The following is a 15,163-nucleotide window of genomic DNA, read 5'->3' as shown; positions in this document are numbered from 1 at the left end:
TTGCGACACTTGGAAATGGGAGAAAATGTGATTGTCGCGAAAGCTCAGTTCGGTTTTCAACTGAACTTTCAAAAAAAAAGATTTTGAAAACTCAACAATATCAAATAACAGAATATATATATGTATATACAATACATTTTTTTTAATTCAAGAAGGTTCGAAAAAAAATTGTCTCTGGGGAGGGGGGGGGGGGTGGTTTATGTCCAAAACCACCCCCGTGGCTACGCCACTGGTTAAGTCTTTTGTGTGTAAACGTTTTTAGCAGTGTTTAACAGAAAAATGGAAAACATGCATGTTGTAAATAAGTCAAAGAATCGATTGAGCGAATATTTTTTTTTGACGGAAAGGTCAATTTACCTTCCTTTTCCAAATGCACGTTGTTTATTAAAAGCGAAATTCTGGATAGATTCTTTCGGTTGATGATGCTGAAAATGTCGTCAACGTATCTGCACAATTTTTCGGGTAGTACTCCTTGTCCTCCAAATTCGCCATGAATAGTTTGCACAAAACCGGTGATAGGGGATTTCCCATCGGTGCAACTTTCTTTTGTTTGCAGAAGCTTCCACGGAATGTGAAGTACCTCTTCGTCATGCATAGCCTTGCCAGCTTAGGTACATCTTCTACTTCGCCATGCTATTTCCGCCCTTCGTATAAGCAGCCAATCCTCCAGAAGATTCAGAGCGTCTTTCACTGGAACGCTTATTGGGGAACAATGCCGCTACGTCGAATGGTATCATTACTGGCGTAATTTAAAAAAAGTGACGTATACGCCATTTTCCAAAAATGGTGTTAACGAGTACTACTCATCGTGCTCTTTAACAGAAAAATGGAAAACACGCATGTTGTAATTTGGCGCTTAAATCACTTTATCAGATTACGGCAGATATGACCATTTGGCCAGGTTTTGGGTAGAGGAGCCCACCAATGAAACTATCTCCCGCATCTCCTTTCTGAGTAATGGATCTTTGGTAATTATTTAATCCTTTATAAGTTTATACCTAAGCATTAACCGTAACAAAAGAGTAGAAGTAAGCACCGTAGTAGAATGTCATCAACAAAAATGGCTTTCGAAGTAATTTTTCTAATCCAGGTGTGGTTTTACAAAATATATTTCCTAAAAGCTACACATTGTTGTGTTCATTGTATTAAACATTGTGTCTTATAGTTCTAAGTGTAGTGTGATGACATTCCGTAAATGTCCACACCGCGCACTCGTCCATGACTCGTTCTTGCCGCTTGAAGATGCATCAAAAATCTAATCAACAATTCTGTTGCTGTTAGCCAAAACAAAAAAAAAATGACTGTACATAGTAAATTTAGTGTTCCTCCGCAGTATTATTCACTCCCTCCAAATAATGCCATGACCCAGCATGGCGCAATTCTCGTCATCCATTCAGTGCGTGGTGGGACGCTAGAACAAGTCCATATCGTCACACGTCATTTCGAGATAATCATCGTCATAACTCTGCAACTCCGGAGGCTCCTGGGCCGGCGGTTGTAGTGCCAAATTTTCCGATTCCGCCTCGAGGAGTTCATCCTTGGAATCCACGAGAGCTGTTTTAAAAGGAATTTGTTTATGAAAGCAATATTAACAGGAACGTGACAAGATACCTTTTTCTGGACTTGTGACATTCACATGAACATTTTGTGGTTCGAAATCAGGACTTCCTTCCCGATGGTCATCACCTACCGGGGATGGTGGGGGATTTGACACTGAAAAAAAAAATCGTGTTGGTAATTTTGTTTAGGAAAATATTCTGGGTGCTTGTCGATGAGCTCATTAATGTTTCATCAAATTCTGAATTAATTTTAACAAAGGAATCTTTTAGATAATGAATATTACTTTAGGAAATAATTTAAATCAGTCCCATTCCTTACAAAAGTCGTATTATTGGATAATGAACTTGAAACCTACATTCTGAGAATGTCTCATGGCACGCTTATTTCTACTAACTTACATGTGCTGTGAGTTTCGGCTTTGAGATGTGAAAGCAGCAGATCGCTACGGGTTGGCAGTTCGTTCTCGGCCGCCTGTCTATTGAGGGTCTTCTTCAGTTCTTCGACCTTCTTCTCGCGATTGACGGCCTGTGAAATTTTGCGCTCCTTAACGGCTGTCTTTTTCTCCTCAAGGAAGATAGCCTTTTTGTCGTCCTTGTCGATTTCTTCGTTGTGCTTGAGCAGAAACAGGAACACACCCCCCGGTGTCCGACGACGGGCACCGTTCTGCAATAAAGATGAAATATTTAAGAAACTGTTGACTTCATTGAGTGTGGATTTCTTAAATACCATAATCAGCATGCCACCATCGGCTTCGATTTTCTGCGTTTCTTTGAACAACTTTGCTGGGATATCTTTTCCAAGAACATTCACTACACGTACTACAATAAATTGAACAAAATAAATATGACGATTCCATCACCAATCAGTTTACGAACTTACACATCAGTTCATCCTTTTCCTCGCACAATTTGTTGGCCAGTTCGGTTGCGAACGTTTCATTTGGACAGTCTACTGGCACGTTCAGATCTACGATGTGCCTGGAAGCAAATCTAACGCGTAAATTATTTGATCGTTATGAGACTATTCTAGAGTGCAAAAGCGGATCCTCCCCGCCACCACGGCATCAGTGCAATAAATAATCACTTTTTAAATCTTACCTTGCTGCACTCTGGAAGCTGTCGTTACTGTTACTATCGCTACTGTTTCGCTTGCCGAGTCTCAGTTTAACGCTCTTCTTTTCTCTGTCTCTGCCTCCATTGCCTCCAAATGACATCGATCGAAACCGTTTGCCTCCTCCGTACCCATCGGAGTCGTCCGAATTAGACTGTCGTCGTTTTAAAACCCTCTGGAATGCGTTGCCTCCGTTCATCCTGTACTTCAGATTGTAATCATACGATTCTACATCTCGATTCCGCATGCCGTTCAAAGTCACGTCACATCCTCGCATTGTTTCCATCAGTGTGTCCTCCTGAAGACTCTCCGTCCAGATGTTATACTTGTTCGGTAGCGAAGAATGGCTGGTCTGCGGTTGGGGGATCTTTTCCAGTGGTGGTTTTATCCGGAGCTTCTTGTCATTGTTTCCCCTCATCCGTTTTCCAAAGCTCGCACCATCTTCGTCGCTGTCGTCCGAAGTGGCCTCCGACTCGTTCAGATCGTCCTGGTCTGAAAGGTTATCCAGTGGCGTAGTTCGCGGTTGGCTGACGCTGGCTCCTCCGGCAAATTCCGTCTTGGTCAACTCCGGTCTCTGCAATGGGATATAACCGTCCTCGCTGTCGTCTGTTACCTATGAAGATGATGCGAATAAATTAGTTTCCGCTGGAAATGGTCAATTCACAGGTGCCGGACTGGCGCTTCCATAGCGGGTGCAGAATAGATTATAGTTTTCTGGGATAGGTTTATGACTCCATGACTCCCTAGATATTACGAGATTGTTAGGGCAAAATAAGCGTTAATCGTTACCCCTTTCTTTCCCATGGTAGCTGTGGAGCTTCATCAAATTTTGCACCTTTCAAGCTTCATCGAATTGTTTCAACAACAAAAAGCAATATTTGTCACATCTTTATGATTTCGTTAGACTGCTTATATAATATTTTTTGAGTAAAAATAGTGTAAGTATTAAAAACAAGCAAGTAACTATTTATTGAAAATCAAAAACATTTTTTTAAATTTTCAACTAATTTTCCAAAAAACTTTTGTTCTAGCATGTTTCTCAAAAGTGATTCCTTCCCAATGAATCTTTGAAAAAAGTCGTGAAAAAGAAAAGGTTAATTTTCTTTTTCCGGGTATTGATCGAAATGGGCATTGATTACATTAAAAAACATTGTTTGAATTAAACTCAAGTGGTTAGAGACGAACTTGTTATTTTAATAAAAAATCACTCGAGTGGCAGTGTGTTCGGGTTTGAACGTGACGACCAACTGACAAAAAGCTCACGCAACCTCTACTAGATCAGTGCATTTGCTGATGAAGAATCTCACTCGATGTGAATTTTTACTACACGTACATGTATGGAAGCATTGGTTCGGGAAATAGATTGTGAGTGCTCTGATGGACTAATGAGAGCTGGACTTAAAATTTTGGGCACTTTCAAACTGCTGAGCAAGTTTTTGAGCCTTCTCGCCATTATAACATTTTATTTCCCTCTTTAATCGCTTGAATTGGCTTTCGAGTTTTTTTTTAAGATAAATGAATACTAGGAGGAGAAAACGAGACAACGATACAAAAACCATGCCGATCACGCAGAAAGTCCTGCATGAAGGTTTGGTCTTTAGGATCGTCGGTTCCATTTATTTTTCAAAAGAATAGCTGAATTGGGATTACCAGACAGTATGACGGTTGGATGGCACAGGTAAAGCGTACTATTGGTACTTCGCGTACCTGAAGGAATAAAATAGACCCCATCTCGCAGTCCTTAGCATCTTACCCAGCAACTCCTATCCCTACCTCCTCGTGGTGCTGGCCGGGATACGAGCAACCTTAGGGAAGATCGGGTAACCAACCCCGGAGGGAACTATGGTCGTATGCTGATAGGGAAAGGGGGGGTTGCTCCTCTCCGGAGGTGCAAATCTTACTGAGCGTCTGTTCTCCATGTCAGGATCGGCTCACAACAGCGTCTGTTCTCCATGTTAAGGGCGGCTGATCATCGTCCGAGTGCCAGCGAGGGACTCTAAGTGAAACTGTGCACCATGGTCCACCGGGAATAAGGAGGAATGGTCCTCCGGAAAATAAGGGGGATTGGTGTCCGGCCCTGCAAGCCAGCCTTTAACCGATTCAATACGGATTTTTTTTTTCGTCGTATTTCAACATAAATTTTGGACATACTGTTTCAAAAACGGATGCAAACCACAAGAAAGTAAAAATATGGGGGAAAATAATTTTATTGAGATCTTTTAGGGCTTCCAAACCCCTCTTGAGTACAGAACTAGATGATCTACATAAACGACAAAGCGTTTTACGGGGCCTCAATCCTAATATGAAGTTGGAAATGGTACTTGATACATAATTAAACTATTTTTTGTCAAATCGCAGTGTTACCAGAACATCAACGGTACTCCAAACTATCCAGATCTTGGAGGTCTTCAAGACGAACCGAGTGATTGATAGGTTCCTGAGCTTGTGTGTTAGTTGTAGAAACCCCACGGGACATAATTACATCAGTATTTAAAAAATCAACTTTTCCAGAATAGCTATGGTTCTCCAAACCATTCTTGAGTTCAGATCTAGGAGGTCTACAACACCAACGGAGTGATTCATTGAGTCCTGAGCTTGTATGATAGTTGGAGCAACCCCACGGGACATCATTACATCAGTATACACAAATTACAACATTCTTAGAGTACTCGCGGTACGCCAAACTATCCTTGAGTACAGATCTTAATATTCAAATCGATCAACATGAAGATCTTTGATGTCCTTACTAGTTTTATGAGTTGGAATAACTCCAAGTGACATTACAGACACACCACAGAATTCGATCAATATCTACGACACTCCAAACCATCCTTGAGTACAGATATTGATCATAATCTGTGGTGTGTCTGTAATGGTGTTACGAGGTACCTTGGAGCTCATAAAACTCATAAAACTAGTAAGGACATCAAAGATCTTCATGTTGATCGATTTGAATATTAAGATCTGTACTCAATGATAGTTTGGAGTGTCGTAAATATTGATCGAATTATGTGGTGTGTCTGTAACGGTGTTACGAGGTACCTTGGAGCTATTCCAACACATAAAACTAGTGAGGACATCGAAGATCTTAATGTTGATCGATTTGAATATGAGGATCTGTACTCAAGGATAGTTTGGAGTGTCGTAGATGACGAGCGAAGTATGTAGTGTGTCTGTAATGGTGTTATGAGGTACTTAGGAGCTATTCCAACTCATAAAAATAGTTGAGACATCAAAGATCTTCATGTTGATCGATTTAAACATTAAGATCTGTACTCAAGGATGGTTTGGAGTGTCGTAGATATTGATCATAATCTGTGGTGTGTCTGTAATGGTGTTATGAGGTACCTTGGAGCTATTCCAACTCAAAAAACTAGTGATGACATCGAAGATCTTCATGTTGATCGATTTGAACATTAAGATCTGTACTCAAGGATGGTTTGGAGTGCCGTAGATATTGATCGAATTCTGTGATGTGTCTGTAATGGTGTTACGAGGTACATTGGAGCTATTCCAACTCATAAAACTAGTGAGGACATCGAAGATCTCCATGTTGATCGATTTGAATAATAAGATCTGTACTCAAGGATAGTTTGGAGAGTCGTAGATGTCGAGTGAAGTTTGTAATGTGTCTGTAATGGTTTTACGAGGTACTGTGGAGCTATTCCAACTCATAACTCTTGTTGACGATTTGAATATTAAGATCTGAATTCAAGGACTGTTTGGAGTATCGTAGATATTGAAAAAGATCGGTTATACCGCTGGGCAGGCGCAGAATTTTATCATTAAGCATTACAATTTCAATTTTTAACAAGAATATGTTAAAGTATGGTGTTGATTATCATGAACATCAAAATTACAACTCAAGAATAGTTTGGATGCTCTAGATCATCGTAGTGTCCGTAACCTGATCTGTGCAATATTTTTTCTCGATGGAGCAGTTAATTTTGAACATTTTTGCTGAAGAAAGCAAGGCTCTATCTCTTAAAACTGATTTTTGACAGCTGATTTTCGTCTTGGGTCATATATGACCCATTCGTATTGAATCGGTTAAAAAACATACGCAACGAACAATCAACAAGAGAGTACGGACCGGAACCATCTGCGAAGAAAAGGGACTAGCGAATGGAAACTCGTTTCAAACTTCATCGGGAGGTAACTTCGTCGAGGTGACTCTAATGGCTTTACGGGTTCCTCTGGTTCCGCGCATTTCGAAACTCTTCTCGCCTTCCCGTATGACTGACTAGTCCAATGGGTAACATACACGCAATCACACAGGCTGCATCCAGTAATACCGTGCGGAAGGCACTTATCACTCTGAGGCACGCTAGCCTGTGTACACTCTCCAGCTTCTGCAGGTTACGTTCGACGCTAAGCGCCGAGGCCCAAGCTGGGCCGCCGTATCTAAGGATAGATACGGCAACCCCAGCTAATAACCTGCGTCTGCTGGAGCGCACCCTTGAGCTATTGGACATCATCCTGGATAATGCCGCAATAGCTGTCGAAGCTCTCCTGCAGACGTAATCTACGTGACTGCCGAAGTTTAGTCTATCGTCGATCAGCACCCCGAGGAGCTTCACCTCCCGCTTGGAAATGATCTCACAGTCGTCCACGCGAACCTCAACCAACTCCGTTTTATGATGAGCTAGCCCCAGCTGCCTTGAGCTCATCCATTCCTCTACTATAGCGATCGCGTGGGCCGCGGTCAGTTCCACCTCAACAATCGACTTTCCGTAAACCTCCAGCGTTATGTCGTCAGCGAAGCCAACGATCTTAACACCGGGGGGAACTTCAGTCTTAAAACACTGTCGTAAAGGGTGTACGGAATCAAATTGCACCACTTTCAAAAGTCGATAACATTTCACCTACTGTGCTGATTACAACGAAATTTTGTGAAAGACGGCTTCAGCATGTGTTATTCACACTGCGTGAATTTCATTAAGAAACTTCCTGAAGTTTCGAAAATACAGCCGAAGGAACAGGACGTGTGAAAATAAATCTTGCGCATTCACCTCCATATTCCACATCTTATAAAAAGATGTTAGTAATCCAATTTTTTGCGTTTGACCCCGATATCACCAGAATTGCGGCAGATTGAAAGATACTGGTCTGGAATGAAAACACGAGCTTCGGAAGCCTCCAAAATTGATTATTACGGAACATAAAATGTTAATTTGGCCTTTCGCGTCAACATTTCGTATTGGTTTCTAACTCCAACGTTAACATTTTCGTTTATCCGACTAATACAGGTAAACTTTTCAAAAAACTTTCTGTTTTGTCGCTTCTATAGTAAACAACCAAAATCAAAAAAAAATAAGAAAAGCGCTGAAATCTAATTTTGGACTGATATTTGTCAGATTTTGAGAGAGCATCAATCTCATTGTTCAGGCCGGTTCACACTGCAGCACTTTTTTGATTTTTTGTTTTCGATTTTTGTAATAGTTAGAAGCGTCAAAAAATATGGTTTCTTTGGGAAAGTTGACTTTAATTAAGTTAAATAATCGACTGCGACAATAAAATTAGTTAATTTTTTTGTTGGGATAGATTGCAGGATGAAAAATGTTAGTCAGGGTCATGTACAAAATCTTATGAGTTCATTTAAGAAAAAAGTTTCAGCATTTGGATGTATTTAAGAATTACAGTGAAACAGTGATACATAGTCAAAGCTTCTATATTATATCACAGAGAACAGACGTTGAAGCTGCACTCGCCATGTTGTTATAACTTTCCACTGTTCATTTTGAAATAATTTTGGAATGTCGCCGTTATCCCGTGCATAATCAGCGCTAGCATCATCAAAAAATGCCACTGTGCTCTAGTGTCGTTATGCATGCAAGAGCATACCAGCGCCATCGTGTTGTCAAAATGAGATTGTGAGTTGCAATGTCGACGTCGATGGCGTTGAGGTTCGGTGTGTTTCTTTACACATGTTTTGCAAAAAAAAAATGGTTCGAGCCTCCATGTCTGTTCTCTGTGATTGTATTTCAGTCCCTGAAAATTTCATGACAATCGGTTGATAGACTAATTTTTGGCGATTAGTTCAAAGTGGTGCAATTTGATTCCGCACACACTTTACATAGTGTTCCATAGCACCGGGCCAAGGATAGATCCCTGAGGGACTCCTGCGGTGATAGAAGCACTACCCGAGCAGGAGAAATTGGCTCAATAATACCTTATTCTGTTATTGATACCATACTCTGTTATGAACTAGCCCTGCATAAGAGGTAAAATACCAAAGGAATAATACCAAAAACTAATATGCATAATACTTAAGCCAGAACATACTCAGTTATTAAATTGAATTTCAATACCAAATGCATAACCAATTATTATTCGTTTTGTATTGAAGTACCTAAGCATGTTATGCCTTAAGTATTCTGCATATAAGTTTTTGGTATTATTTTTTTGGTATTTTACCTCTTATGCAAGGCTAACTCATACCAATTTCTGTTATCGACGTTGTCGCTCCTGCTCGGGTACCCTCCCCTTCATCGGTCTCGTATAAGAGTACACGATTGTACAGGCCCACCGGAATGCCCAACAGGAGGAACGAGAGCGCGATTGCATCCCACCTTGCGCTGTTGAATGCATTCTTGACGTCGAGCGTCACAATCGCACATAATCGAGTTCCCCTCCGCTTGCGTTGTATCGCTACTTCCGCAGTTTTCACTACCGAGTTGATAGCATCCACCGTGAACCTACCCTTACGAAACCCAAACTGATTGCTTGACAGGCCGTTCGTACCTTCAGTGTACGGGGTCAGCCTGTTGAGGATAATCCTCTCAAGCAACTTTCCTGTGGTGTCCAGTAGGCAGATTGGTCTGTACGCCGATAGGTCACCTGGTGGTTTCTCGGGCTTCGGTAACAGCACCAGTTTCTGTCTCTTCCACCTATCGGGGAAACTGCGCTCGTCGAGGCATCTCTGCATGGCTGTCCTGAACATGTCAGGGTTAGCTATGATCGCTGTCTGCAGAGCGAGGTTTGGCACTCCGTCAAGCCCCGGAGCTTTGTTCGTATCAAGGGTTCGGGCCACCGCAAGCAACTCTTCGTTCGTCACCGCTGCCACTTCAGCACTCGCGTTCTGCGATGCTGGAGGTGGCCAAGGACTTGTGGCATGGGACGAGAAAAGAACCTCGACAATGCGATTCAACCTTTCCGGCGACCGTTCGGGAGGCGCCAGTCCCCCTCTGGTCTTCGCCATTTCCTGTAGGCATCGCCTCAGGGATTAGAATTGACGTTCAGGCATAGGTTGTCAAAACACTTCCTCTTACTACTACTGATGGCCTTGTTAAGGGCCAACTTCGCAGCTTTGAACGTCAAGCGGCGTTCATCCCTTAGCTGCTCAGAGCGAGCTCTCTGCATCCTTCGCCTAGCCCCGACGTAGAGTGCAGACAGATTATGGAGGAGAAGGACGCAGCGCGGGCGGTTGCGCTGCAGCAAGGTACCCGGCAGAACGTGGAACGTTATAGACAGAAGCGGAGACAGCAGACCCGCCTTTTTCAGGAGAAGAATCACCGCCTGGAAGAAGTGGAGTGTGAGGAGATGGAACAGCTGTAGCGTTCTCAAGAAACACGCAAGTTCTATCAGAAGCCAAATATAGTATATTAACAATATAGCTCACTTAATGAATCTCCATACATTAGGCAACGGACAGCATAATCACACCATCTTGCGTCACAAAGGGTAACTAACGCCTGAAAACGATGGCCAAGGGGTGCTATAATTGCAAAATTTACACTTATTTTACAATGTTTAACTATTTGAATTACATTTTTTTTAATTTTATTTTCAAACTAAGGTATCAAAATGGGTTTAAAGGATAATTTCTAGCATATTATTTCGACATGTTAAACTGCATATTGCATTTTACTTTTAAACACCCCTCGGAAGGTCTCTTTATTACATTGCTTGCCCTTTGTGACACCGCGTCGCTACTGTGTTGTCCGTTGGAATCAGCCAAAGTGAACTATATTGTTAATATAGTATATTTGCAGAAGCTCAACGCATTCCGCAAAGGCTTCGTGCCGCGAGCCGAAATGTGCCGGGATAAGGATGGGAGCATCTTGACGGACGAACGTGTGATGATCGAAAGGTGGAAGCAGCACTACGAGCAACATTTGAATGGCGCTGAGAGTACAGGCAGTAAAAGTCAAGGCAGCGGAGGAAATTACGTTAGTTCAGCGGACGATGGTAGCCAAGCAGCCCCCACCTTGAGGGAAGTTAAGGATGCCATCCAACAGCTAAAGACCAATAAAGCAGCCGGTAAGGATGGTATCGGAGCTGAGCTCATCAAGATGGGCCCGGAAAAGCTAGCCACTTGCCTGCACAAACTGAGTCAGAATCTGGGAAATTGAACAGCTACCGGAGGAGTGAAAGGAAGGGATTATAGGCCCCATCAACAAGAAAGGCTACAAGCTGGAGTGTCTGTCACCATGTGCAAACTGTGTAAAGATTCCGAGCGAACACACCAGTTCGTTCGAATCGCGCCGGGGTCTAAGACAAGGTGATGGACTTTCGTGCCTGTTGTTCAACATTGCGCTAGAAGGTGTCATGTGGAAAGCCGGGGTTCGATTTTCAACAGATCCAGTCAATTTATTTGCTTCGCGGATGACATGGACATTGTCGGCCGGATATTTATAAAGGTGGCAGAACTGTACACTCGCCTGATACGTGAAGCAACAAAAGTTGGACTGGTGGTGAATGCATCAAAGACAAAGTACATGCTAGTGGACGCCCGCCTAGCAAGAAGTGTTACGATAGACGGGAATACCTTCGAGGTGGTCGAGGAACTCGTCTACCTTGGATCCTTCCTAACGGCTGATAACAATGTTAGTCGTGGCGCATCATCTGTGGAAGTCGGGCCTACTACAGGCTCCAAAAGAAACGGCGGTCAAAACAGATTCACCACTGCACCAAATGTGTCAAGTACAAGACGCTGGTAAGACCGGTAGTCCTCTACGGACATGAAACATGGACAATGCTCGAGGAGGACTATATAGCAAGCACTCGGAGTATTCGAGAGACGGGTGCTTAGGACCATCTTTGGCGGTGTGTGGCGGCGAAGAATGAATCACGAGCTCGCCCAACTCTACGGCGAACACAGTATCCAGAAGGTAGCTAAAGCCGGAAGGGTACGATGGGCAGGACATGTTGCAAGCATCTTCTTCTTTTTCTTCTTCTTGGCATTACATCCCCACACTGGGACAGAGCCGCCTCGCAGCTTAGTGTTCATTAAGCACTTCCACAGTTATTAACTGCGAGGTTTCTAAGCCAAGTTACCATTTTTGCATTCGTATATCATGAGGCTAACATGATGATACTTTTATGCCCAGGGAAGTCGAGACAATTTTCAATCAGAAAATTGCCTAGACCGGCACCGGGAATCGAACCCAGCCACCCTCAGCATGGTATTGCTTTGTAACCACGCGTCTTACCGCACGGCTAAGGAGGGCCCCTTGTTGCAAGAATGCCGGACAGCAACCCTGCAAAGATGGTGTTCGTTTCCGATCCGGCAGGTACGAAACGGCGTGGAGCGCTGCGAGCGAGGTGCAAAACGACTTGGCGAGCGTGGTGCGCATTCGAGGATGGAGAGATGTGGCCTCGAACGCCTCGAACCGTGTATCGTGGCGTCAGATGTAAACTAAATAAATGAAATGAAATAAAAGTTTCCTCGCAAAGGTAAATTTGTTTTTTTTTTCATAACGCTACATCACCAATATTGATCAATCGATTTAATATTTTGTTAATGACTTAATTGATTAAAAAGCTACAAGCGTGATTGTTGATTCTGGTGCAAGATACAATCAACCTTTATCACACCAAACAGTAAATCTTCGGAAATCTACCGCATATTGCCTCATTAATAAAAAGGAACGAAGATGAATCCGTCAATGCAGTTACGCCCCTATGATTTTCAAAAAGTTCAAGCTCCTTCATACAGGTCTTAGAAGCTTTCCTCAGGACCGCCAGAAATTTGTATGGCGAAAATGAATGAAAATGGTGAGTTTGTAGAATCCGGAGCAATAGCGTTGGGTGACGATATATATATATTTTTTTCAACGGATGACAATTTACCCAAATCATGGCGAAAAGGGAAGACATCTGGTTGGAAAAGGAGGACATGGAAAATATGAGCAAAATACAAAACTTCCTGTGTTTGGAACACTGATTTATTTTTCGTTTTCTATTTGATTCTCATCATCGGGACATCGGACAACAACTCAAAATCGTGCAGTCAACGGCGAGCTGTGTGAGCATATGTTATTACGCAACTCTGACTTCTGAGCATTGAACGGAAAAAGAAATGCGATTATAATGAACATTCCATTAGTAACGTACAGGTTTACAAGCGTGTCGTGAAAACGTTCAATTTTTCTTTAAATTATTACAAACCCTCACTAACAAATACATCGGATTTTTTAGCACATATATGAAGAAAAAAGCTTTGTCTAGCGTGCTGAGAAGGAAAATTTATTAATTTTTTTTTATGTAACAAATGCAAAACTAGCCTAGATATTAGCAAAAGAGAGCGTAATGAAAAAATATCTCTCATTTGGACATACTATATTTTTATGCTAGCATTAGTCAAATTATACTAGAATTAGTATTTGGTTTAAACGGAATCCCAATACTTCGAACAGGGATGTGGCTAAAAAGTTGAATCATGTCTCCTTCAGAAAGCGAAGGACCGGGAGGGACTGCATATGTACAAAGTGCAGAAGGCTCCAATCGTGACGAGCGGCAAAATACGGTGGGAAAGTCACCGGCCCGGAGACTGTACGCTAAGGTGGCTCAAAAAACACTTTTTCAAAGAAAATTATTTTACGCAATTAGTGGAATGTCTTGTCACTATACCATTTAATTCCACCTTTAACAAATATGTGTTTCGACCTCAACAATAAGGCGTCTTCAGTGTGTTGTACTTGCCTCGACTTGCTTTAAATATTAAATAGCATGTTAACATAAAACTGAATATGGTTTCATGTTCTACGTTTTGTTTGCTGATATTTCACCTATACGTAAATCCGGGCGAAGCCTTTAAATCCTCATGTAAATCCGCGTAGTAGTAACAATACCAAATAAGTATTTTTGAAACCATTTATTTTATATTTTTCAAAATTATGTTATTACCTAGTCGAAATCTCTCGGGGAATATTTTTAAATATAACACATATTTGGAAAGAATATGTTTGAATCAAAACTATCGGATCAAAAGAAATAAAATCTATTGTAGATAAAATCAGGTGCATCACGAAATCAAAAAAACTATACATTTTAAGAAAAAAAAAAGTTATGATTTTTGGATTTAATATCGGGTTTTGCAATTTTTTCCTGACTTCAATCTAAATTACCTGACATTCTAGGTTCAAATAAAAAATCCCTAGCTTCCCCAGACAGTTGCGATTAGAAGACATATAAATAAGTTATAAATCAATATTTATCGAAATGATAATAAGAAATTGACGGACATGCCAACAAAAAGTTGGTACATATTTTACTTTATACAAAATTACTTTTAAACCGAAAAAGGCCAATACGCATTATTCTGAGCAATCGCTTTCAATCAAATGATGAAGCTCCTCAGGACCTTCCAGGCATTTGCGCCAATGTTCCTGGAATTGTCTCATTGTCGTCTGCCACTACAAGGACGAACAAACAACGCAGTTTCACGTGAACCGGTCATTGACATTAAATGAGAGCATGATGGCACAGTAGGTAGGTAGTAGGTGCAGCACTACCAATATTAATTTGATCGAGAAAAAAAAACCTCCGAGTAATTCGACTTCCTAACAGAAGAGCACGAAATTACATGATTGGGTACCCTTCGCGCGCCACTTCAATTGCGATCGTCAACTCACCTCACCCTCCTCCAGATCCAGATCCTGCGAGGTCGCCGTCGTCGGGCCAGTGAATTTAATCGCTTCGTGCTCCATGCTCGTCATTCTGACAATCACGGACGACGGACTGCAGCAGCTCTGTCTCCTCCACCAATCGAAATGCACTTTTCCAACAGATTCCAATGGAGCACTTTTTCAAGACGGGTTTGAACCGAATCGTACTACGTCAGTTACCAGGCCATCGGGGGCATCGTCACTTTGAACAATTTTTACAAATTAATGTATTTTAGTGCTTTGAAATCAAATTTAAACGATTTCAAAATTTAACTTGCCACTTTCTTTCATTTCACTGCTGCACTTTTTCAGTTTTTGAGTCTCTCGGCTGCATCTCCGAGGATGGCCGTCAGTTTGACGTTTCTGCACAAAGTGAGTTGCTCGCGTAGTGAGTGCCATTAAATATTAGGGTGTTCCCTCGATTTTCCTCGATGAGACCAGAATGAGACGAGGGGTACAAGTGGTACAAGATTGATTTTGATTGCCATAGTTTTAGGAGGTTTTAAGGTAGCCTCACACCTCGGGAATTTGGTCCGCGGAATTTTTCCCCATGTATTTTTGCATATGCGATGTTTTCGGGATTTGAGCACGGAAAATCAAAA

At 41.9% G+C, this 15,163-nt stretch overlaps 1 protein-coding gene across 2 annotated transcripts; it reads right to left on the bottom strand.

Annotated features, from left to right (window-relative positions):
• Positions 1 to 1,093: 1,093 nt before the first annotated feature.
• On the bottom strand, positions 1,094 to 14,916 carry LOC134217757 (phosphorylated adapter RNA export protein). 2 transcript variants are annotated; one of them, XM_062696565.1, is made up of 7 exons: positions 14,529 to 14,916; positions 2,658 to 3,283; positions 2,440 to 2,549; positions 2,287 to 2,378; positions 1,959 to 2,223; positions 1,612 to 1,713; positions 1,094 to 1,554 (listed from the first exon to the last, which is right to left on the bottom strand). In XM_062696565.1, the coding sequence occupies exons 1-7, from the start codon at positions 14,610 to 14,612 to the stop codon at positions 1,412 to 1,414; spliced, it is 1,422 nt and encodes a 473-aa protein (XP_062552549.1). In that variant the 5' UTR covers positions 14,613 to 14,916; the 3' UTR covers positions 1,094 to 1,411. The 2 variants fall into 2 exon arrangements, with proteins under 2 accessions (XP_062552549.1, XP_062552550.1); XM_062696566.1 differs by having other exon boundaries at positions 2,440 to 2,537; positions 14,529 to 14,915.
• Between the last annotated feature and the right edge of the window lie 247 nt (positions 14,917 to 15,163).

Source organism: Armigeres subalbatus, chromosome 2, assembly GCF_024139115.2.
Source record: "Armigeres subalbatus isolate Guangzhou_Male chromosome 2, GZ_Asu_2, whole genome shotgun sequence".
Classification (NCBI taxonomy): domain Eukaryota; kingdom Metazoa; phylum Arthropoda; class Insecta; order Diptera; family Culicidae; genus Armigeres; species Armigeres subalbatus.
This window is presented reverse-complemented; position numbering and strand designations above follow the sequence as displayed.

Excerpts from the sequence above, each read along its gene's own strand:
- LOC134217757 (XM_062696565.1), bottom strand. The coding sequence starts at position 14,612 with ATGACGAGCATGGAGCACGAAGCGATTAAATTCACTGGCCCGACGACG. Across the intron at positions 2,550-2,657 it reads AGCTTCCAGAGTGCAGCAAG|ATTTGCTTCCAGGCACATCG; the intron begins GTAAGATTTAAA and ends TTTACGCGTTAG. Across the intron at positions 2,224-2,286 it reads ATGGTGGCATGCTGATTATG|AACGGTGCCCGTCGTCGGAC; the intron begins GTATTTAAGAAA and ends TCTTTATTGCAG.